The sequence below is a fragment of the Pan paniscus genome, chromosome 7, assembly GCF_029289425.2.
Source record: "Pan paniscus chromosome 7, NHGRI_mPanPan1-v2.0_pri, whole genome shotgun sequence".
Taxonomy (NCBI): Eukaryota; Metazoa; Chordata; class Mammalia; order Primates; family Hominidae; genus Pan; species Pan paniscus.
Window position 1 is genome coordinate 70,414,786 of NC_073256.2, and position 23,663 is coordinate 70,438,448.

Sequence of the window (23,663 nt, forward strand, 5' to 3'; positions counted from 1 at the left end):
TCCGCTCGCCTTAACCTCCCAAACTGCTGGATTACAGGCATGAGCCACTGCACCTGACCCCTGCACTACCTTACTTCTTGTTTGTGCTGTGCCACCATGGCCTCCTTTGGAAGGAAGGAGCATAAGTGATAGCTTAATTATTATAATTTCAATGGGTTGTATCTGAAAGAATTTTAGTTTCAAAATATATTGAACAATCCCAAATAATGTAACAGATATAAAATATTAAATGCTAATATTTAATACCCTGCTCATAGTAGGTCCTAAATAAATGGTACCGAGTGCTCATTCATGTAATACCCTGATGAAGAAAGTAAGTTGCAAAAATAATTGCTTTCTATTATGTAGCTATACAGAGATGAGACAGTTCCTACTTCCTTAATTCTTAAAGGAGCAGAAGAGTATGGCACCAGGAATAGAACTTGGGGCACAGCAGGTTCCTTTCTACTGCAGAAAAAGGCCATTCTGAAGCCACTTATAGTTACTTCTGTCTCCCAGAGCCTTTTCTGTGCATATGAGGTCAAGGTCAGTGTCCATGGAGCCTGGAAGGCTGTTCTGAGGGGAAAGGAGAGCCATGGGTGCACGCAGGAGCTAGAGTGGACAGTCCTGGCGGGGGAGCTGGGTAGGGTATGATGCTGGGCATGTTCACTGTGGCTAGTTAGTTCTGGGGTACAGGCATCCAAAATGCTCAGGTGCACGTCACAGAAGGGAAAAGGAAAGAAAATCTCGGTCATGCTCCTTGGAGTTTCCTCAGAGAACAAGAATTTACAGCACAGCTGAATTAGGGCAGAGAAAAAGACCACCGAGTGCTTGTCCCTTTTCGTGGGCTCGGGGGAAATGCTTAGGTGAGACACAAAGCAGAGCCGCGTGAGGAGACTGCTTGTGTGCATCACAGAGGCTGCCTGCGAGTGTGCGCATCCTCCTTTCCTTTTTCCCTCTTCAATTGAACACCCACGTCCTTATGGCTTTATTTTATTTCTGTGCCTGAAGGTATTATTTTTCTGTCTTTTGTACATTTAATATAGATAGGGGTATACATCACTGAATTTCTACCATTTACACTGGAGGTTTGGTTATTTGAGGTTTGCAGCAAACAAAATTTTATTTGAATAAGGCAGACATTCAACTGACTTTATGAATTAATGCAAATATTTTCATTTAGTATTTATATTAGCTTCCTGTGGCTGCCGTAACAAATTGCCACAGATTTGATTGCGTTGAACAACTGAAATATATCCTTTTGCAGCTCCTGGAGGCCAGTGATCCACGATCCAGGTGTCATCGGGGCCTCACTGTCTCGGAAGGCCTGGGAAACAGTCCTTCCTCGCCCTTCCCACTTCTGCTGCATGCCCATTGTCCTTGGGTTTCCTTGGCTTGCAGCTGCATCACTCCAGCCTCTGCTCCGTTGTCACATGGCTGTCTTCCTTTTGTGTGTCCGTGTCTCTGTATTTCTTATCTTTTTGTAAGGACACTGTCGTCATTGGACTAGACCCATCCTACTCCAGTATGGCCTCATCTTTACTAATTACATACCCTATTTCCAAACAAGGTCATGTTCTGAGGTTCTAGGTGGCCATGAATTTTGGAGGAACACTATTTAACCCAGTATACTTTTTGAGTGGATTCTGTAATGTATTGTTCAGCATTAAATTAGGGAATCTCCAGATTTTTCTGTGTTACCAAACTTGAACTATTGTGTATGCATGTGTATATGTGAGTCTTGACTTTAATGTGAAATTATTAAAAATAAGTTAGCATCTATCTTTTAATAGAAACAATGTCATTCACAATATATATTTAATAACCTACTTGACCTAGGAGGGCCTGGAGACAAGGAGTGCCAAAAGCTTCTCAATGTTGCCTTTCGTAACTCCTGGTTTGGGAAATGACATTGATAGGAGCTTGCAGAAGCAAGTTATTTGAAATAAAGGCCCTACCTAGGGGAATTCTAAATAGAAGGAGAATTTTTAAATGCAGAAATCAATCAGTTAAATGCAAATAACTACAAATAATGACCAACATGGAGAAACCATGTCTCTACTAAAAATACAAAATTAGCCGGGCGTGGTGGTGCATGCCTGTAATCCCAGCTACTCGGGAGGCTGAGGCAGGAGAATTGCTTGAACCCAGGAGGCGGAGGTAGTGGTGAGCCGATAGCGTGCCATTGAACACCAGCCTGGGCAACAAGAACAAAAACTCCATCTCAAAAACAAACAAACAAACAAAACGAATCTAACTTGACTCGTCAAGGCAAGGCAGCATGACCAGCTTTGTCCTCTCAAAACCAAATTGTAGTCAGATAGGTGGAGTGACCCTGAGGCACATTCACCTGAGGAATAAGGACATAATGCTCCACAGCGTTCCTTAGAGTTGACATTGCAGTTAACACCTTTAAAGTGTTCCCGTCTCATTTCTATTCAGGATTCATGACTTTAAAAAAAATTTTTTTGAGAAAGGTTGAGATTATCTCCTTTGTGCAAAGTATAAGAAAAGAAGACTTTAAAAGCTTTCCACTATGGATAGAATAGACTATCAGCAAATCCTGAATACCTCTGGTAGGTGGAATGCCACCTCCACTCCAGACTCACGCCCTTTTCACAGTCCTCAGCACCTTCTTATTAATTGTTGAAAAAAAGAGTCTGTTGTTCCACCGAAACAATTGTGGGCCCCCTGCAGGCAGGTGAGGCAGGCCTTCGGGCAAGGCAAACTAAAGGCCTTCTTTTCATCCTTGAGATCACACTCTGGGGGAACCTTTGCAGCCAAAAGCTGGCCTTGGCCACACAGCAGGCCTACAGCTCAGCCAGGGCCTGGCAGACACGTTCTTCTCTGCTCCTCACTGGCCTTCACTGTGTTCTCAGCTGGTGCTGTTGGATCTGAGTTTACCTAACTCATGGCCATTCCGTGGTGCCTGGAGTCCTGTAGGCTTTCATGGGTATATTTACTGGTGAGTTGACAAAAGATGCGTCACCTCTGCCAGGAGATATTTCCTGAAGCTACAGGTTGGGAAACTCATTTTCCTGTATACCTTTCACAAGGCGTGTGACATTAACTCAGCACTTACTACGTTAAGTTATATGTGTGTGTTTATGTGTCTGTCCTACTCCTCTAGTTCAGTACACTTTTCCCCAAGGTTGGGCTGATGTCTTATATTTTTACTTTCAGCTCCTATCGTTTCTGAAATAGAAGGGAACTAGGTTAAATTTACATGTGTAATAAATTCAACCAAAATGCATGCATTAATCAAGACACTATAAGCCCAAAGGGAAATCATATTAAAAGACAGATTTGGAATTAGAACACAATTTAAAAGGTTTAATTGTATCTTAACCTCACTATGACACATATAAACAAAATTGTCACTTAATATTCATTTTTAAGTGTTAATGACAACAAGAAGCCAAAGAGTAATTCTTAGAATTAGCATGAGTTAAAAAGAAAAAAAAAAAAAGACGTGTCCCACTGGTATAGATTTTTAAGCAAAATGCAGTTTACTTGTCTCAGGATCTCACTCTTGAAAAACTGAAGTGGCTAGTTGGCCAACCACACCGCAAGGGGGCTCCGCCTTGACGGCCTGGCAGAGAGCGGCATTTCTGCTGCTCTATCACTGCAGCCTCACACACCAGCAGGCCGCATCTCCATGCATGAGATTCTTCCGTGGAAGCAAGGCTGATAATCACCCCTGTACCATCCCATCATTATTATTCACAAAGCATTGTCCTTGCTTAATTGCCTTGTGGCAACTCTGGCGGTTATTCCATGAAAATCAAACATGAAGCGCATGCTCTTAGGAGGTTGTAATCAAGACCTTCAGTGTCCACAGGACAAATAGACAGAACATAGTAGGTACTCAGAAAGCGTGTGCTAAATTAGTGAATTAGTTAGTAAATCATGAGCTGAGCCTTATACAGAACAGGGCTGAGTATATCATTTGTGGAGAGGGTCAGGAAAAGAAGCAGGGGCAGCCCTGTTTGAACAGCATCCTTCTTCTGTGTAAGTATAGTTGGCAAGAGAATTTTACACCTAGGCCAGCTCTGCCTGAAGGTGTTAGTGTGTGGTGAATTAAAAACATATTATCCCCCTACCTTGGCCATTTACCTTTCTAGGCTTTTCTTCCAATTCTCCTGAGTAGAGTACGTTTCGCTTCTGTCTCTAGACGTTCTCCAGGGATATTGTTACTCTTTTCCCTCATTTGTTTTAGCTCATTATATTCCTTCTTCTGCTTACTGAAATTCTTATCCCTCAAGGCCCAGGATAAAATGTTATCCATGCCATGAAGCTTTCTCTGCTTGCCCAGACAGAAGTGTGTTCATCCTTACCCTCTTTAAATTCCCCCAGCGCTTGACTTAGACCTCTGTGCAATTCTTGCCAGACAATGCACTGCCATTGTTTGTGAACGTATTTGTCTCAGGTACCAGATGATATGCTTCTTAAGGGTAGTGTCTCATAAATTTCTCTTTATTTTCCAGTATGGTTTCTTGTACCAAGTATGGATTTAGCAAATATTTATAGATAGGAATGGGGAAAGGAAGGAAGGGAAGGAAGGAGGGAGGGGGGTAAGGACGATGGATGGAAAACACAGTGGAATCTCAAGTTGGAAGAAACCTTAGAGGTCACCTAATCTTTGCATGAGTTCCCTCTGTAACATACTCAGATGTCTCATTACGAATAATTTATGCATTTATTTATTTTAAAAATAAGTCAGCCTGTCTACAAATGGTTTTATTTTCCCTTTCTGGGAAAAGAGGGGGAGATGATGAATGATATAGATAAAAAAGATGTTGAAATTTTGATAAAGTACAGAAATGTAAAATACAATTTTTATAGGGAGAAGGGAATAATAAAAATTATCATGAGGCAGTGAGCAATCATTTAACTTTACTGATTTTTTTTTTTTTCCTGAAAGAGGCCACTATTAATCATTTCTTGCTATTCTGAGCATGTATTTGTGCTGCTGCAGATTTCTGTGCTCTTCTTTGTCAGTTTACGCCATTCCTTGGTGCGAAAGTGACAAGTAGTGATGGTGGAAAACTGACAGAATGAGGTGCAGGGATGAGTCTTGTTCATTTTTTGGGGATGGGGGTGGAGACATAGAATCTTCAAATATTTCTTCTGCCATTTTCAATGTGAAAGTGTGCCAAATATAAAATATATCTCAGACTAAATAAAATCTGTACTACTCCTTACCTCATTATACATCTTCCCCCAGCAAAACACCCTATATGTTTTAAGGCAGGAGCACCCCAACACGTTCCACAATTGTCTACTTTAGTCTTAAAAGACTAACAGAATTTTTGCCCCTGTCTTTGTGTTTCCTAGCTAGGCCAGTGAAAGGGAGCTCCCTGGTGACCTAGGGGTTTAGGCATTCTTTAGCTGGTGGCTGCAGAGAATGGATTGTGTTCTTGGTCAAGCAACCTTCTCCTGCTTGCTTTTTATTCCATTCCTTTAATATCATCACTGCACCTCTCAAGCCACACTACTCCAATTCTCCCATCTGTTCATTGGCTTTGGGGGAATTTTCTTGTCCTAATGCGAAAACTTGCTTCACTATCCAAGGCCTACTGTTTTATGGCACATCTGAGAAAAGTAGGATGGTTGTTTGTTGACTGGCAGTCACCCCAAATATATTTTCTGTAACACAACTGTGTACAAGGCACTGTGTTTGGCAGTCAGGAAATGCAGTAGTAACTATTTTACCATAATACATTTATGTATGTTTAATTCTGTATCCTTTGTATAGGTAAGGTTATTATCCATAATTTATAAATGAGGAAACTGAGGGTTACAAAGATTAAGAACATGGGGCAAGGTTGCACAAGTAGTAGATGTTGAAGCCAGGTTTTGAAACAAGGCAATCTGACTCTACTTGAAATTTAAAGTCTGTATTCTTTTTTTTTTTTTTTTTTTGAGATGGAGTCTTGCTCTGTCACCCAGGCTGGAGTTCAGTGGAGTGATCTCAGCCTACTGCAACCTCTGCCTCCCAGGTTTAAGTGATTCTCCTGCCTCAGCCTCCTGAGTAGCTGTGATTACAGGTGTGTGCCAACATGCCTGGACAATTTTTGGATTTTTAGTAGAGATGGGGTTTCATCATGTTGGCCAGGCTGGTCTTGAACTCCTGACCTCAGGTGATCCATCTGCCTTGGCCTCCCAAAGTGCTGGGATTACAGGTGTGAGCCACCTTGCTGGGCCTAAAGTCTGTATTTTTAAACATGAAGCTGACTGTCTTTATTCTGGCATGTAAAGTAAACTCTTTACATACATAACAATGTAGCTGGAAAGATGGGATACATAAACCAAAACATAACTAATAAAGTAAGATTGCATAATTAGGGGCTAACTAAATGTGCAAAATATATTGTATGTGTGTTATTAGGCTCCAGAGGAGGAAAGAACACTGTGAGCTAAAGTGGTCAGAAGGAAATGGGATTTCTCATAGCTTTGGAAAAATGGAGAGATGAACAATCCTGACAGCTGGGTAGGACTGCGAGCTCACAGTTCGCCTTTATACCCCACACCTTCCCATTATCTGCTGATTGCAAGGCTAGTGTGGTGACGTCAGTCCTACAGCTCAGACTCTTAAGTTCCTTGACATTGTCAGATCCTTGAGTAACCCACACACAACCCCTGCCGCTACCCCATCTTGTCCAGCAGCCTCCTGTGCGTCAGCCACGTGGAATCTCATTGGACTCTGTACCTTTGCCAGTGCTGTTGTCTCTCTCTACGGTGCCCATCCTGACCTACTTATTGTCCAACCTTCAGCTCAAGTATCACCTCTTTGTTTAATTTTTTTGTTCTTCATTCCTTTGCACTTCCCCATTCCTGCAATTGAGTTGGTCAGTCTCTTTTTCTGCTCCTATAACATCTGTATTTAAGTGTCTCACCACACTTTGTTACATTTATATCTTTACATATCTGTTTCCTTCTGTTTTACACTGGAAGCTCCTCAGGTCACGTTTCTTCTCTCTTTTGTTTTTCTTGTAGTCCCAGCACTTAGGAAAATGCCTGCCCACACAGGGCACTTTCTAAGTATGTATTGAATGGATAGGTGGAAGGATGGAAGGAATGAGAGTATGTGTAAGTGTGTGGGATAGCAATAACCGTGGTTTTTGTGGTATAATAATAAAACTGATATACCATGTAATACTACAAAAAAATGCTTGTACACGACTTTTCATTTCAGCTTCACAACACTGCTATGAGGCAGGTAATTGAGTCAAAGAAAGTAAGTTTCAAGAGGGTAAGATCACAAAGCCAGTAAATGGCAAAGCTGGTTTTCTGAGTCCAATCTTGACCTTTTCTTCAAAAGGGAGCTTCTAACACTAAAGTTTACCTGGTTTAGGGGGAAGCTCCGGGAGGATCAGCTATTAGCTCACCCTAAGCACATTTTCCAACATGATAATATTTTCACCACCAACTTTATGGTTATATTCTTTTTTTTTTTTTTTTTGAGACGGAGTCTCACTCTGTTGCCCAGGCTGGAGTGCAGTGGCACGATCTCAGCTTACTGCAAGCTCCGCCTCCCAGGTTCACGCCTTCTCCTGCCTCAGCCTCCTGAGTAGCTGGGACTACAGGCGCCCGCCACCACGCCCAGCTAATTTTTTGTATTTTTAGTAGAGATGGGCTTTCACCGTGTTAGCCAGGATGGTCTCGATCTCCTGACCTCATGACCCACCCGCCTTGGCCTCCCAAAGTTCTGGGATTACAGGCATGAGCCACCACGCCTGGCCAATGGTAATGTTCTTTTTGCAAACACCGAGGAAGAGATTTTAGAGGAAGCCAGGTGAAAGCAAGACAGAAACTCTCATAGAGGAAATATTAAAATAGGAAGTCTATTTTTCTGTGCCAAGTTTCCCTGCAGTCAATGTGCAGGCCATATTTTCTAGGCTGGCCCAGGTACCATGCTCAAAATCTGAAACCCGCCCTTGCCCTTTTATCCAGCTTGGTACTGGGAGTGCTCTGCTGGAGCCCCAGTTGCTTTTACAGGTGATAGTGATAGAGGACTGACAAACCTGGAGAGGTGGGTGGTTAGCAGGGTTAGCAATGTATATATTTCGTTCTTCAAGCCACAGGTATGATTCTTACCATTCTTAGTGCTATGATGAATGTGTAATAGGACGGATTGTGTTTGACTATATAAAAAGCAACTTTATAGTTAACATTTAGTGTGCAAAATTAATGCAGAATCAACCTTATTTTAAAATTGAGAAAATCAGAAATTAATTTTCTCTCTATTTTCTCCTCTCTCTTTCTTTCTCTCTCTCTCTTTTTCCTCAGATGGCTTCCTTTCATGTCTCAGGGCATAATTCATTCAGAAATTGAACTTTATCTTCAAGGTGAGGATTACTGAAACCATCAGTAGAAGAAAGTACAAGATGATTTTGTTACATCTGGACATCATGGAACACTATTCCCCAGTTTTCCTCAGAACATCCCCTTTGATATTTATCTTTTATTATTGGATTTATAGTATTCCTCACAGTGAAATAAAAACATATGTAAAGCTGTGTCTTAGAAATGTTGTATGCCCTAATTGAAGTTAAAAATCAACGTAAGGATTTGCCTCTGTTAAAGAGTTAAACTCACGTTTCTTCTTTTCCCACTTACAATGTCATCAGACAGATCTGTTATTAACTGCACTTCACTTTTATTTTTGCAGAAATGCAAATAAATCATCAACCTAAAATACAAGAGGAAGCAAACGGTAAATGTTGTTGCCACTTTTCATCTTTTAATCATCTGAAAGAATCCATTTCTGTTTCAAGATTACCAGCCTTACACATTTTTTATAGTACATTCTTATTGAGTTTAACTATTGATTGAAAAATACTTAAAATGAACATGGAATAAGCATTATAGTTGATTTATAAAGAAACTAACAGCAACTTTAGCTCCAAATGCTTTTTTCCTTAATGCTTCTCTTCAATAATTTAAATATATACAGAAAATAATTATTTTCCAAATGGTTAAATTATATTAACTTCTTTTAATTGTACTTTTTAAAAAACTTATTTGCATATTGGTTTCTTAGTTTTCTTTTAAAGTCGTTTGTAGTTATCTTTTTCTGTTAGGTCCTCTTCAAATCAATCTGCAATTATAGTATTAATATGTTACATTTTTAAAGTTGATCTGAATGAAATGGATAAATACTGTTTACTAATATGCATACCAGGTTACCACATCTCTATGTTTTCAAAAATGGATGTACTTTCTACAGTGGTTTGAAACTAGGCAAAGGTTAGTGCTAACATTATTTTATTCATGAAGTCCTATAATGATGAGGATGGCTACTGAGACATAAACAGTTCAAGCTTAAGCTAGCATTCTTATCTATTTATATTAGGAACTGTGTTTCAGCTTAGTTTTTGTTATTTATTTTGTAAGGAAAAGTCTGTTCATGTGTCACCCTCTTAGTATGGTCATAATTTTACTAATGTTCCAGAATTTCTTAATAATTTTAAGGGACCTCCAGAGGTCTGTGTCTTACAATAAACCGTCAAGTAATAAGGCTTGAAATGACATTCTAAGTAGAAAAATTATCCGTTAATACCAGAACTTGGTGGGGCATATGTGGGTAATAAAGGCTAATAGTTTTAAAATGAAGGTTATAATTAAGGCTGAAAATATCAGAAGTCCTTTGTCAATAATGTAAGCCATGTAATCAACATCAGTGATGTCAAACATGAAGTTGCAATGTACAGGGAAGGTGTTGACCTAGGACTTTGTTAGATATACTTCATCAAATTTGATTAAATTAAGCTATTTTAAAATGCTTGCTTGTAATTAATTATTTCTGTTGTCTTATTTTATGGCCTCATTAAAATGCATATTTTTTATAGTTCAAAAGTAGATTAGTCAAAGACTAATGAGTTTGGTTAGTTCATGATACAATGTCATTGTGAATGGTTCTGTCTTATTTCATTTTTAAATTCTAAATAATGCAACCTTTAATATTTCTTGGGATATGATTCTGGAAATACATTAGTGATCTCATAGTTATGTGAATGAGCTAATTTATGGTGTGGAAAGAACCTTGAAAGGTTAAGCAGTCTAATCTATTGAGGCAGTGTTATATTGTGGTTAAGAATGTTGAAAAGCAAACATGAGTCTTAGATTTTGAAAGTATATGAAGCACATGTATGTCATTTATGCCCTTCTATGTAGCTTTGGGGGGAAGAAAGTAGACCAAAATGCTATTTAAATTTAAAGGAGAAAAGGAAAAAGGACTCAACTAAGTTATTTTTACTTTCATTTTGAGGTGATTAACACTAAGTACAATTATGCACCATTACTAACTCCTAGCCATGTTTAATTAATTCCCACAATCATCTGGGGCATGTTTTCTAAACCTTGACACCTTATAATCTTAAATATTTATAATTCATATAGGTAAAATCATTCTTCATAGCAAAACTAACTACATTACTCAGTTAGACTGAACTTGGTTGTGAGAGGATGTTTTCAGTATCCATTGCTGGATTGAGTTTCTTCATTGTTATCAGTGCCTTTGGCATATTGCTCTTATATCCAGCCACATACTAAACCCCCTCACTAACTCCAATAAATTTATATTAATTATATAATAAAAAATAAGTTTAAATTCTAGTTCTAGAAGTTCTTTCAAGATACAATTTGAATGATCTATGAAGACCATATCATATATGAATAACGACACCTTTTATTATCCTAATATGTTGTCTAGGTCCCTGGTACAATGTGGAATAGAAGCAGTGATGGTAACATTAATAGTGAATGTGTATATTATTTGTTGTGTAGTCTAAGTGTTCCAGAAAAATTTATATATTTCATCCTCCAGTAACCCTATGGGATAGGTTGTATCATTATTCCACTTCATGGGTGATGAAACTAAAGGACAGAGAGGTTTTTATAACTTGCCTGAAGTCACACAAACAGATTTAGAATTTGAATGCAAGTGGTTCAACTTCAGGGACTGTACTGTTCTTGCTTTAGAGGGACTGATTTTCACTGCCCACTGCCCCCAGTCACTAAAAATGTGTGTGTGAGAGAGTATTTATCTTCTGTATCTTTGGATTTGTCTTGTTGTGTTATTTTTTTAACCTATTAAGCTAGATTTAGCTTTTAGCCTTGTTTCAGGTCCAAGTGAAAGATGTTTTTAATTGTCAGGGGAGATTATTATTGTTATTATATTTCATATTACTCTTTTCTCAACCAGAACCTTTGTGGGGACAGGTTGGGTTTTTGATAAGCTCCTTTTACTACCACTTAGTAGGAGCCCAACTTTTCACTAAGGGTGTATCCCCCTTTGGCTTACTTCAAAAGTCTCAGGTCCAGTTCCCACACTTGTGTGGCCATCACCATTCATTCTCCTGGCTTGGAGTGTTGGCATCCATCACACCTGCAGTCCTCACCTTCTCGTTTGCTGAGTGCTCACCACTCACTTTCAGCTAGTGGCCCCTTTTATTACTATTATTAACATGCAGTGGATAATTTTTCTTACTTCCTTGAGATTAGAATAATGTGCTAAAAACAATTTTTGTTGTAATTTATCCGGAATCTCATTGCATTATAGTGAGATGGCTTTAAAAATACCATCTCAGGTCCAGGTGCGGTGGCTCATGCCTGTAATCCCAGCACTTTGGGAGGCTGAGGTGGCCTGATCACTTGAGGTCAGGAGTTTGAGACCAGCCTGGCCAACATGGTGAAACTCGATCTCTACTAAAAATGCAATAATTAGCTGAGTGTGGTAGTGCATGCCTGTAATCCCAACTACTAGGGAAGCTGAGGCAGGAGAATTGCTTGAACCCAGGTGGCAGAGGTTGCAGTGAACCTAGATGGCACCACTGCACTCTGGCCTGGGCAACAGATCAAGACCCTGTCTCAAAAAACTAACTAACTAAATAAAATACCATCTCAGGAAACTGTGGCTCAGAAGTGTAAGAACTTTGTCCTCAGTCAAGCAGTTAGTAAATGAAAGAACTGATATTGGAACTTAGCTCTTAACCATTATACAAAACTGTTTCATTTTAATGACTCAGCTTCCTACATGCACTCAGGGATTTCTGACTTGAGGGATTTAAAAATTCTTGGAGCACTTACTCATTTATTTATAGGCAATGCTAACTCTTTGCAGTATGATCATTAACAATTTGGTAGATTATGTGTGGCAAAGATTATTAAAATATTTTTTCTCTTCTCTCAATTCTGTTACCTATACATGCTTGGCTGGCCTCACTGCGCAAATAGTGTCTGCTCAAAGAAAGAAAATTAAATTTAATGATTAGTCTCAGCTAAACATGATTAAGAACATAAAATATTCTATCACATCATCATGCATTCTGAGTCAACTATAGATGGTTTTGTATTGCCTTTTACTCCGATCATTCAGGGTACAGTTTCCTGTGGTGGTGTGGATAATGACAAGGTAACAGCCTACCCTTTGTGTTGGAGCCTTCTGCCTGTTGTGTCAGCCTCATTTCCTCCACAGGAAGACACACCGTGGCACCGGGGAGCCTGGGCAGGCCTCAGGAATCAGTGTCTCAAATGAGTGTGCATAATTTGTGAAGCTGAGATGCCAGAGGAACCATCTTCAGGATTGCTTCATCAGTCCCAACATACAGAGCCTGAAACTAGGTTAATGAATTCCAGCAGGGCTAAGTGGGAAAAGAGAAGTCAACTTGTGAACAAGTTTAGAATCAAAAGGAGAGAAGGTGAGCCAAGAGGAATTCTCCCAGCAGAGGCCAGATGTTGCTGTGACTTACTGTTTGGTGCCTAAAACCTTTGGCATAGGCATGTCAGGAAGTGTTAAGTGAGCAACCAGGAAGACAGTGCAGTGCTTCTCATGCCCTGGCTGGGTTTAGCTTCATTTGCTCCCAAATTAAATAGCTAGTGTTTAGTTTTTGTTTGATTCTAGAACATTGGCTCACACCTTTTTTTTGGTTTGAGACAAAATACCCATAACTCAACATAGCAGTGGAACGGAATGGATTTGACACTGAAACAGTAATAAAATACACTCAGCATCTTCAAATATCCAACAGCCTTGCAGAAACATCACCATCAAAAGCCTACTCCTCAATCTCTTTGTGTTTATAAATAATTTACAGAAAGCATAGAAGGGTTTGGGGTGAAATAGACTTACTCAATCAGAGTATGTCTGTTAATCTGAAGCAAGTTTTCTAAACCTTGGGACTACTGACATTTCAGCTTGGATAACTTTTTGTTGTGGGGGACTGTCTTAAATATCAGGGTGTTTGGCAGCTTTCCTGGGTTCTACTCACCCACTGGATGTCAACAGCATGCACCTAGTTGTGATGACAAAAAAAAAAAAAAATGTCTCCAGACATCAACAAATGTCTCCAAGGGGCAAACTCACCCACAGTTGAGAACTGCTAACCTGGAAAATAGTGGTTCTGCTGCAAAAGTGGTCAGAGAGGCGTGGAGATGGGGAAGTCTGGGAAGGAGGATGTGGGAGACTGTTTGCTAAAAATGTCTGTAACTGCAGCATTTCCTGTGCTCTTCTGAACTCAACAAAAGGTGGAATCAACTTGGGCAGACATTTGAAACTGCCTTGACTAACTGTAAAGCAGAAATGATACGATGTGACATTTTTGCTGTACACTATTAGGTCATAAAAGATGATACCACTTCTGCCTGGCTCACTTTCTGGGAATGTTAGTCTTTAGAATCCAGCCACTGTCCTGTGAGAAAGCCTGGACCTTATAGAGAAGTCTGCATGGAAAGGAATGAAGGCCATTGCTCTGACCCCTGGCTGTGCTTGCAGCCAGCACCACCGTGCCAGTCACATTGAGAGAGCCATCTTGGAAGCAAATCCTCCTAGCCACAGCTGAACTGCCCCAGTTGACACTATGTGGAGCAGAGATAATCCTTCCCTGCTAAGCCTGGTCCAAATTGCACTTTCAAGGGCATAAGAAATGATTGTCATTGTTTTGCGCCATCAAGTTTTAGGATAGTTCGTTATGCAGGAATAGATCATGGTAGCAGTAGAATTGGTAGTGGATAGGCTCATATAGACCTGCATACATAGGTCAAGACTTGGATTCTAAATATATTGAAGATCATGAATTTCTCTCCTAATGACCAGCACACAGTAATGTGGGTCTGAAAGTAGATTTGAACCTAGTAGATTGCTTAGGATGTTGGGACACAAAGAACTCAGGAATTGTTAGCAAATGCAGTTGGCCTTCTGTACTTGCAGGTCCTACATCCCCAGATTCCAACAACCACAGATTGAAAAGTTCCAGAAAAAAACCCAAACAATAAAAAATAACAATATAACAACAGAAAGTAATACACATTTAAAAAATACTATTTATACAGCATTTATACTGTGTTAGTTATAAGTAATCTAGAGAAGATTTAATGTATATGGGAGGATGTGCATAGGTTATATGGAAATATTGTGCCATTTTGTTGTTGTTTTTGTTTGGTTAGTTTATTTTTTAGAGACAGGGTCTTGCTCTGTCACCCAGGGTAGAGTGCAGTGGCATGATCATAGCTCACTGCAGCCTTGACCTCTTGGCCTCAAGGGATCCTCCTACCTCGGCCTCCTGAGCAGCTGGGACTATGGGCATATGCCACCACGCCCAGCTAATTAAAAAGAAATTGTAGAGACAAGATCTCACTGTATTGCCCAGAATGGGCTTGATCTTCCCACCTTGGCCTGCCAAAGCACTGGGATTACAGATGTGAGCTACTATTCTTGGCCAACTAGGCCATTTTCTATAAGGGACTTGAACATCTTTGGATTTTGATATGAGGGGGCATCCTGGAACTAATCTCCCTGGAACACCAAAAGATGACTATAGTCAAAGGAAGGCAAGTCAAGTTTTCCATACAAGCCAAGATAAGGTGGGTGATTAAAGAGGCAATGGGACGTGGAAGAGGTTTGGCAGCAAGTATCAAGGATACATTGGAAGGGAATTTGGGATGAGGACAAGGTGGAAATGCCAAAGCTGAGCTGCTAGAATCCAGGTTGAAAATGATCACAGGGAACCTAGGGCACCTGGAAAGAATTTGATATTTAACTGTCACACTCTCCTCCCTGTTAAGGGTCAAGATTTGAGGTGGAGTTGAATGTACTAAATAGGCAGGGGATGCATGGTAAACTGCACTAAAGTATAGTTGTCCTACCTGAATAGTGATACGACAAGCTCTCACATGCGGGTGTTGAGTGCTCTGGTTAGCAGTGCTGCTGCTCAGCGGCTGCTGAGTGTTCTGGTTAGCAGTGCAGTTTCTGAATCTTGACTGCACCACTTACTCACTGCATGGCTTGGGAAATCACTGTATTTCTTTGTGCCTCGGTTTCTTTCCGATAAAATGTAGGTAATAGTAGAAACTCTTAGGATTATTGAGAGAATTAAATAATATCCATAAAGCACCTTGAACAGAGCCTAATGCATCTTATGTATCCAATAAACACTAGCTTTTAAACTGTGTGTTTCACTTGTAATGGAACCTATCCCTGTCTCGAGTGCTGTGGCTGTAGTCCCACTGTGCACGTGTTTGGACTACAGCAAGCACTTCCCACCCGGTTGGCTGACTCTGTCACTCTTTACTACATCATACAATAATCGGTGGTAAATAATCACAGGAATAACAAGAGAGTCATCTTAGACCAATATCAAGATAAAATAGGTAACAGATTCATTTCTGATAATGTTTTATGGTTGTTTTCTGGACTTAAAGTGGAGAAAATTGAGCACTGGTCGAAACCATTTTAATCTAGGAAGCATAACTGTTTCTAATTCGGTGTCAAATTTATCCCAACTCCTGTGGTAGTCAGCACAGAATTTCTCTATTGCTTTACATGTATAATAGGATTAATGATATTTGTCTCCTGAAAGAATAAAAATATTTGTAAAGCACTTAAAAATTAAAAAAACCTCATGATCCTCTTATGAGGTTGTATTTTGAAGGACTTGTGAATTTATATACATAGAATTATTTGGAGATAAAATTAATAAAAATTAGAATAATCTGTCTTTTTTACAGTATCTTTGCTAAATCTCATTTAAATATATTTACATGACCTTGAAAATGTGGATCATACAAGGTCAATATTGTTTCCATTATCTTTGTGCTAATAATAAGATCAATTATGAGGCAAATAACAATATCCTTGTCCTTTATGTGAAAAATGACACTAATGACACATCATCAGAAGGACTTGTTTTTGTTAATTGATAAATAGTTATATATTGTGCTGAAATAATCTTAATAGTATCTTGAATATCCTTCCTCATACAGGTAGCCTTGCTTTTCAAAATACATTTTAACGGATCCCAAAACGTTTCATAAATCACCCATTCGTTTTTTGAAAGGCTATTATGTGCCAAGTGTTGTATTAGGCACTGAGAATACAGAGACATTTAAGGCCAAAATGTGCCCTTCAGGGGCTTACAATCTGGGTGGAGAGGGTCCTATCTATCAAGGCACTTATTTGCATGTCCAAATGTTGAAGTGTGCCAGGGTCCAGTATAGGCATGAGAGGGAAGGTGGTTCATTCTGGTTACAGGGAGGAATGTTTGTTAATGCTGCTTCTTCTTTTTTTTTTTTTTTTTTTTGTGAGATGGAGTCTCACTCTGTTGCCCAGGCTGGAGTGCAGTGACATGATCTTGGCTCACTGCAACCTCCACCTCCCGGGTTCAAGCAATTCTTCTCCTTCAGCCTCCTGAGTAGCTGGGACTACAGGCATGCACCACCATGCCCGGCTAATTTTTGTATTTTTAGTAGAGACGGAGTTTCACCATATTGGCCAGGCTGGTCTCGAACTCCTGACCTTGTGATCCGCCCACCTCGGCCTCCCAAAGTGCTGGGATTACAGGCGTGAGCCACAATGCCCAGCCATGTTAATGCTTCTTAAGAGAAGGTGACCTTTGAGCTAGGATGTTCACTAGTGAGAGGAGAGAGGTGAAAGAGAGGACATTTTGGCTAAAAGATTTTAGTCCAAGTCCTGGAGGAAGAAAGGAGCCTTTTAGGATAGCTGAAGGCTGGCACAAGGGAAGGTCGCTGTGTGAGAGGGAGGCTGTAGAGGGGGTCAGTGGCTACTTGGAGGTGGGTGTTATGGGCAGTGGGCATCAATATTATAAAAAGAGCTAGATTAGACATTTGACAGGCATACCAATCTATATGTAATATTACGTCAGCATGGATGTAATGATAGAGAAAGTTTTATTTATTCCGACCTCTCCTCACCACCTAAAATCTGGGGGACTCTCACAGGGCTTTTTTGGAGGTGGATCTGTTCAACTTTTGAACTTTATCCCCCCAAGTCACCTGCAGTTCTCCTCCATCTTTCCCTGTCACAACCCTCGACTTCTCCGCCAAGTAAGAAACAAACAAACATTTCACAAACAGGGTTCTTGGTCTTTTTAGGCTGTCTTAATCCACCCCTAATTATTATAGTCAGGGAAGTGAGAGGCTGCAGTCTGCAGAGACGCGCTGGGTTTTTTCGCTTTCACTGAATCTTCCTGTGTCCTCCTCTGTCAAGGTAAGAGTCATGGGAACACGTTTGCTGTCCAATGAGGCAAAGCAGACTGTCCCATCATTTTTATTATTGAATTGCAGTGACTTAGGGCAAGCAGATGTGAAGAGTGTTTTCCCTCAGTATGCCCAACTAACAATTGCATGTAAGAGCTTAATTCACATGCATCTTCTCTGCATTTCTTTTGAGTATTCAGTGGGTAGTTGCCAAGTATCTGAAAACGTGTCTAGACACAGGTGTTTCTATATTCAAAAACAGGGTTAATTTTCTGAACTACAAAGTCAAATGCATGTAACCCTGTAACAGAATACACAGAATAAGGTAAAGAAAAAATGTTATGATCTAAGGAAGGGCTATTGAACTTCACTAGCTGTAGCAACTTTGCTCACCAAAATAACTCAACCGTGCTTTCCTGAGAATACACTTCCAATTGATAAGAAAACATTGGGAAGGAAACAGTTAATGACAGGTCTGCAATCTAATTTTTTCCTCTACCAGGGATACATGAAAGAGGTGACTCAGTCAAATCCCCTTGCATACATGCTAATAACTAGACATCCTGATAGAAATGCTAATGGTATTTATAAGTAAAAAGATAATGGAGAGCCCTTATCTGTGAAATGCTTTCAGCAGCTATTCTAGTTATCTATTGCTGTGTGAAAAACCACTCCCAAACTCAGTGGCTGAAAACAATAATTTGTTATTATCTTTACCTTTCAGTGGGTTAACATGGCTCAGCTAGGTGATTTTTTGCGTGGAGCTTCTCACACAACTTTAGTTAGTGCTGCAATTGCAGACATCTGAAGAGCTATCTCCCCCATGCTGCCAGCTGATGAGCCTGGGTTAGGCTTTTCAGGCCATATGGTCTCTGTTGCAACTACTCATCTCTGTTGCTGTAGTGTGAAAGCACCCATGTACAATACATAAACAAATGAGCATGGCGTCATTCCAATGAAACTTAATTACAAAAACAGGTGGCAGGCTGGATTTGGCCCATGGGCCATAGTTTGCCACCCTCTGGACTATGATGTCTGCAAGGGAAGAATGCTTGTCCTCTGTCCTGCTAGTAAATCATTAGTAAACTCGGTGTTAGGTAAGACATATAAACTGTGTGGTTTGATTGATCATCGAACTCACTTCTTCCCTTAGAGTCTCTCGAATGTTAAACACAATGTGCATAATGTGGATGCAATACCTGTAAGTCAACTTGTCAACAGATACTAATTTAATTCCAATCGTTGGCCTACATTACACTTGATGTTCCACATTCATGGATTCAACCAACAGCAGATAAAAATATTTTTAAAAAGGAAGGTAGTGTCTGTACTTAACACGTACAGACTTTTTCTTGTCATTGTTACCTAAACAATACATTCTAACAACTATTTACATTGCATTTATATAGTATTAGGTATTAGAGGTAATCTAGACATGATTTAAAGTATACAAAAGGATGTGTGTATGTTATACAGAAATACTACACCATTGTATATCAGGGACTTGGGCATCTATTGGCGTTGGTATCTATGGGGGTTTCTGGAACCAATCCTCCACAGATACTGAGGAACAACTGTAGGCTGAAGTTCGGAATTCTCTAGGTCAGTTTTACATATACCGATTGCACGTGGTTGCATGAGAATGGAAATGGCAGAGCACATACTTCTCATTGTAAGTATGTAAGATCCTGTTAGACTTTACTTCATTGTTGAGAAGAAATCCAAATTTATTACGGAATATTTGGAGATCATAGAGTATATCCAAACTACTTTAAAAGTATTTTTAACACAAAAGAAAAGTAAGCCTCCTAAGGCTGTGGTTTCCAAGAAAATTTCCTTTTATCTACAGTAGGGTTTATTTAAATGAAAGACATTGCTATAGTATCTCCCCCAATTTAAGCTTGGAAAAGAGAATGAAAGGGCACAGCCTGAGGTAGATTGTCAGTAATGGCTTATTGCATAGTCAACGAACTTTTTTTAAACCTTTCAAAACATTGTAAATATAAGATAAATATTTAGACTTCAATTACGTGGAATGTTCCTTCTTCCTTTGAAAAATCTAATAGAAGTCATTTTCCAAAGGGATTAACAGATGACAGCATTTTTTGATATGAGTCCTTGGGGTTGAATAGACAGCAGCTATAAGGCAAAGGAAAAAAAAAGAAACGTATAGATAAAATATCTGAAGTCATATTCTTTTGTTTTTTTGGTGAAAAAAGTTTTGCAATAGAAAATTACAGACAAATACTTGTAATTTTGGCACACATACAAGCAATACAAAAAACTGTAAACATATTTTTAGCCCTGTTATAAATAAATTATTTCATAGGGCAGTGGAAATTTTAATTTAAATATAAACTCAGAATGTTCCTCTATGTTATTTTCTACAAGTGTTCTCAACTATTTTGTATTTTAGGTAGTGAAACATTCTTAGAGAAGTTAAGTGATTAGATTTTTAAAGGATGAAATATAAAATGTATTTTTTTTTCCAGTTGCAAAAAAGAAAAATATGCTTAGGAAAACTTGAAAGTGAATAAAAATAACTGCAGATGATGTTCATTAGTTATTCCACCCTTAAGGCCTATGTCATCGTGACATGCTAATTCCAAAAAGGAGGAACACAGACATATTATATGAATCAGTGGTTCCTTGCTATTTGCCTCTATTTCAGTAAACAAGACATCCAAGCTTCTATGCAAACTTATTCCCGTCCCTCCCCCCATGATAGCATGACAGCAGGCCCAGATGGCCGGGGAAGGAGATAAGGATGAGATAGGAAAGAAGACCTACAAAAAAGGAAAGAGATCCTTCAGCTTCTTGAATTATGCATCAAAGCACAGGTGTGAGGTTTTCTGTAAGAATTAAGTTATGATAGGATTCTCAATGGGACTTAGTTTTAGATTTGCATGTTTCTTATTTTCCCACATGAACTGTAGTTCCTGAAAGCTGGCTGGCTGCGGGGTAGAAGTAGCAGTGCACCCTTTTGAGTTCTGCTGCCCCTTTGGCTTTCGGTACTGAGGTACTGGGTCCATCTTTCTTAACAAAGATGACATTATGCAAAATTTACTTGATGCAAGTTTTATCAAACTGTTGAGAGATCTTCAAATGATGTTTATGTATATACAGACAGTGGCGGGTGGGGAGTAGCATTGTGTTTTAAAAAGAAAATCGCATCTTAATGAAAGAATTACTGAGAACTTGGTGGGCAGAATAGTGGTGGTTTTAATTGTATTTTGGAAATATAAAAAATACAAGGTTGTAGGTTTATGGGGCCTTAGAAAACAACAGTAACAACATCTTCAGATTACCCCTGCACTCTAAGGACAGGCTGTGATGAGTAGAGGCGCATGCACCGCACAGAGTTCTAACTGGCAGGACTTTGTCCTTTGCTGTGCTTGGCTGTGTGGTGTGGACTCAGGGTGAGAGGGGTTCATTGCTGTGGGTTGATGATGTAGTTTCCCAAAGAAGTGCACAAAATAATAAAATGAAGACTTATTTTGTCTTTCTAACTAAACCAATCATAAAACAACTCATAGATCTTTTTACGTTGTTTCCTGTCATGCTCTGCTTGTCTCAGCCTTTCTGTGCTCTCAGTATCACTGCAGCAGGAAGCTCAATGATCCCTTCTGCTTGCATGATGCATTGTCTTTCTCTATTTCAAACGTGTCTTTTCTTCATCCTCCCTCCCCAAGCCCAATTCCTTTTGCCAAGACCTATTTATCCAGTACAGCATTTTCTTCCTTACTTGTTGGTGTGTTCCAACTCTCAGGGAACTCCAGCAATTTTTCATGAGAAAGAAAGTTCTTTTTTGCCTTGTTTTTATATCTTCTACATCCTTAGCACTATCTGCTAGGATCACCAAACTGTGTTACTAGTGTAGCTTGATAGGACTCTTTAGTACAGATGATGCCTTAACATCAGGTTATCAGGATGCCTGTCATCCATTCCCATCCCCAAATTTGACAGTTATTTGCCTAAATAAACTCCTAAGTATTTCAGCTAAACACTAATTGCTAAATGCCTCCAACTCCATTGTTTTGCCCAAAATATGTATTGTTCTAAAAAGCCCACTACTATTTGTTTTGTAGTTAAGCTACAATATTTCCAAAACTTTTTTATATTCTAGCATTCAAGGAGGAAATCCATGATAAGCAATTATTTTAGTACTTGATTTCACGAACTATTCATTTCATAACCAAGTAGATTAAGTAGAAATCCTTATTTTCCTAATATTAATGTGTTTTTCCCCTATACTTTTATATTGATCTCCTTTTTCCTTTGCAGCTGGAGACTGGAAGGTGACCATTGTCACTGGGGATCTTGAAAATGCCGGCACCACGGCAACAGTGTTCCTTTATGTCTATGGAGAAACAAAATGTTCAGGTCCTATTATTTTGGGATCTGGGAAACACCAGCTGTTTAACCCTAACACTGCAGATATATTCAAGGTAAAAATGATACAGCTATAACTTGTTTGCTAAGATATATTGTGATATACATCCCCGAAGATGAAATGGAGTGTAATTTTTTGTTGTTCTTTTGGTATTGCATTTGCGTTAAATTTGCTTGGTATATGTGGCATGTTTTATCCCATGGGAGCTGGGAAACAGTAATAACAACAGGGACGTAGGATTTTTGTTTCTTCTTCATTTTTTTATTTGTATAAAGGCAAAAAACTACATGCATTTTAGAACATTTAAAAATTAGAGTGGAATAATTTACTACTAATCCTATTGTCAAGTTGAGCATTTCCATTTTTGAATATCTGTCTCAGTCTTTGTTCATACCCATACATGTTTTCCACAAGCACACTAACACATATGATGGAGCATGATGGTATGATGGAAAGGTGGTGCAGGCCTAATGACTAAGACATGGGCGAAACGGTCAAATGGTCAAGATTCAAATGCTGACTTTGCCATTTACAAGCATGGTGACCTGGACACATTATTTAACCTTTCTGTGCCTCACTTTCCTCAATAATCTTTACTTCGTAGGGTTAGAATGAGGATTAAATTAATTAGTCCTCAATGTAGTATCTGAAATGCTCAATAAATGTTTGCTATTAATATTGCACTACATAGGCAATTTTGTAGCACCCTGTATTACATGCAATATGGCCATTACATAGTCTTCTAACTTAAAATTTATATTGTTTAGATACTAAGTAATGTACTATGAATAAATAGAACACTTTGGTAGTGTTGGACATTTAAATGGCTTTCAAGTTTTTACTATTATAAATAATGCTGCAATGAACATAGTTTTAACCTTAGCTTTCCTCTTATTTTTTTAACCAAAGCTACCTATTTTCCTATGACAAACTCTGGGAAATGGTATTACTCTTGATCCATTTTGAAAAACTATGGTGTAAAAGTTTCTGATTTACATAGCACATTGCCTCCAAAAACATAGTAAACACTGGTAAATTTTAATGGTTATTAAATCCTTATGACATCCCAAATCATGTTATCTATTTCTGCCATACAACATATTTAATAATTTTAATTAAAATTTATCAGTTTATTTGTGCAAGTGAGAGTATATAACTGTGGATCTATGGAAGTTGTCTTCATTTCTTTTTGTTAAAAGTGGTTTTTTGCAATATAATTCACTCTAACATTCATATCATAACATTCATTCATTTTTTATTATTTTTTAATTTTTTTGTTTTAAAGTTTTCTTTTTAATTGATACATAATTGTATATATTTATGGGGTACAGTGTGATGCTCCAGTACATACATATATTGTATAATGATCAAATGAGGGTAAAAAAACATTTACCCATTTAAAGTGTATAAAGTGTACAACCCTGTGAATGTACTAAACAATCACCACAATCTAATTTTAGAACAATTTCATCACTCCAAAAAGAAGGCCAGTACCCATTAGCAGAAACTCTCCATTTTCCTATCTCCCAGCTTTAGGAAACTAGTAATCTACTTTCTGTCTCTACACATTTGCCTGTTCTGGACATTTCATGTAAATGGAATCATGCAACATGGAGTATTTTTCTCCGACTTGTTTTACGTAGCATAAAGAATGCTTTAAAGCTTAATCGGTGTTGTAGCATGTATCAGTACTTTATTCTTTTTTATGGTTAAATAATATCCTATTATATGAATGAACCACATTTTATTTATCCATTTATCAGTTGATACAGATTTGAGTTGTTTTCATTTTCAG

At 38.8% G+C, this 23,663-nt stretch overlaps 1 protein-coding gene across 1 annotated transcript in view; it reads left to right on the forward strand.

The window, feature by feature from the left end:
• RP1 (RP1 axonemal microtubule associated) overlaps window positions 1–23,663 on the forward strand; it is a 333,216-nt gene that overhangs the window by 223,501 nt on the left and 86,052 nt on the right. The window contains exons 24-26 of the mRNA XM_057303012.2: window positions 8,272–8,330; window positions 8,654–8,698; window positions 21,760–21,923. Of these exons, the coding sequence (XP_057158995.2) occupies window positions 8,272–8,330; window positions 8,654–8,698; window positions 21,760–21,923 (268 nt within the window). The remainder of the gene's footprint in view (window positions 1–8,271; window positions 8,331–8,653; window positions 8,699–21,759; window positions 21,924–23,663) is intronic.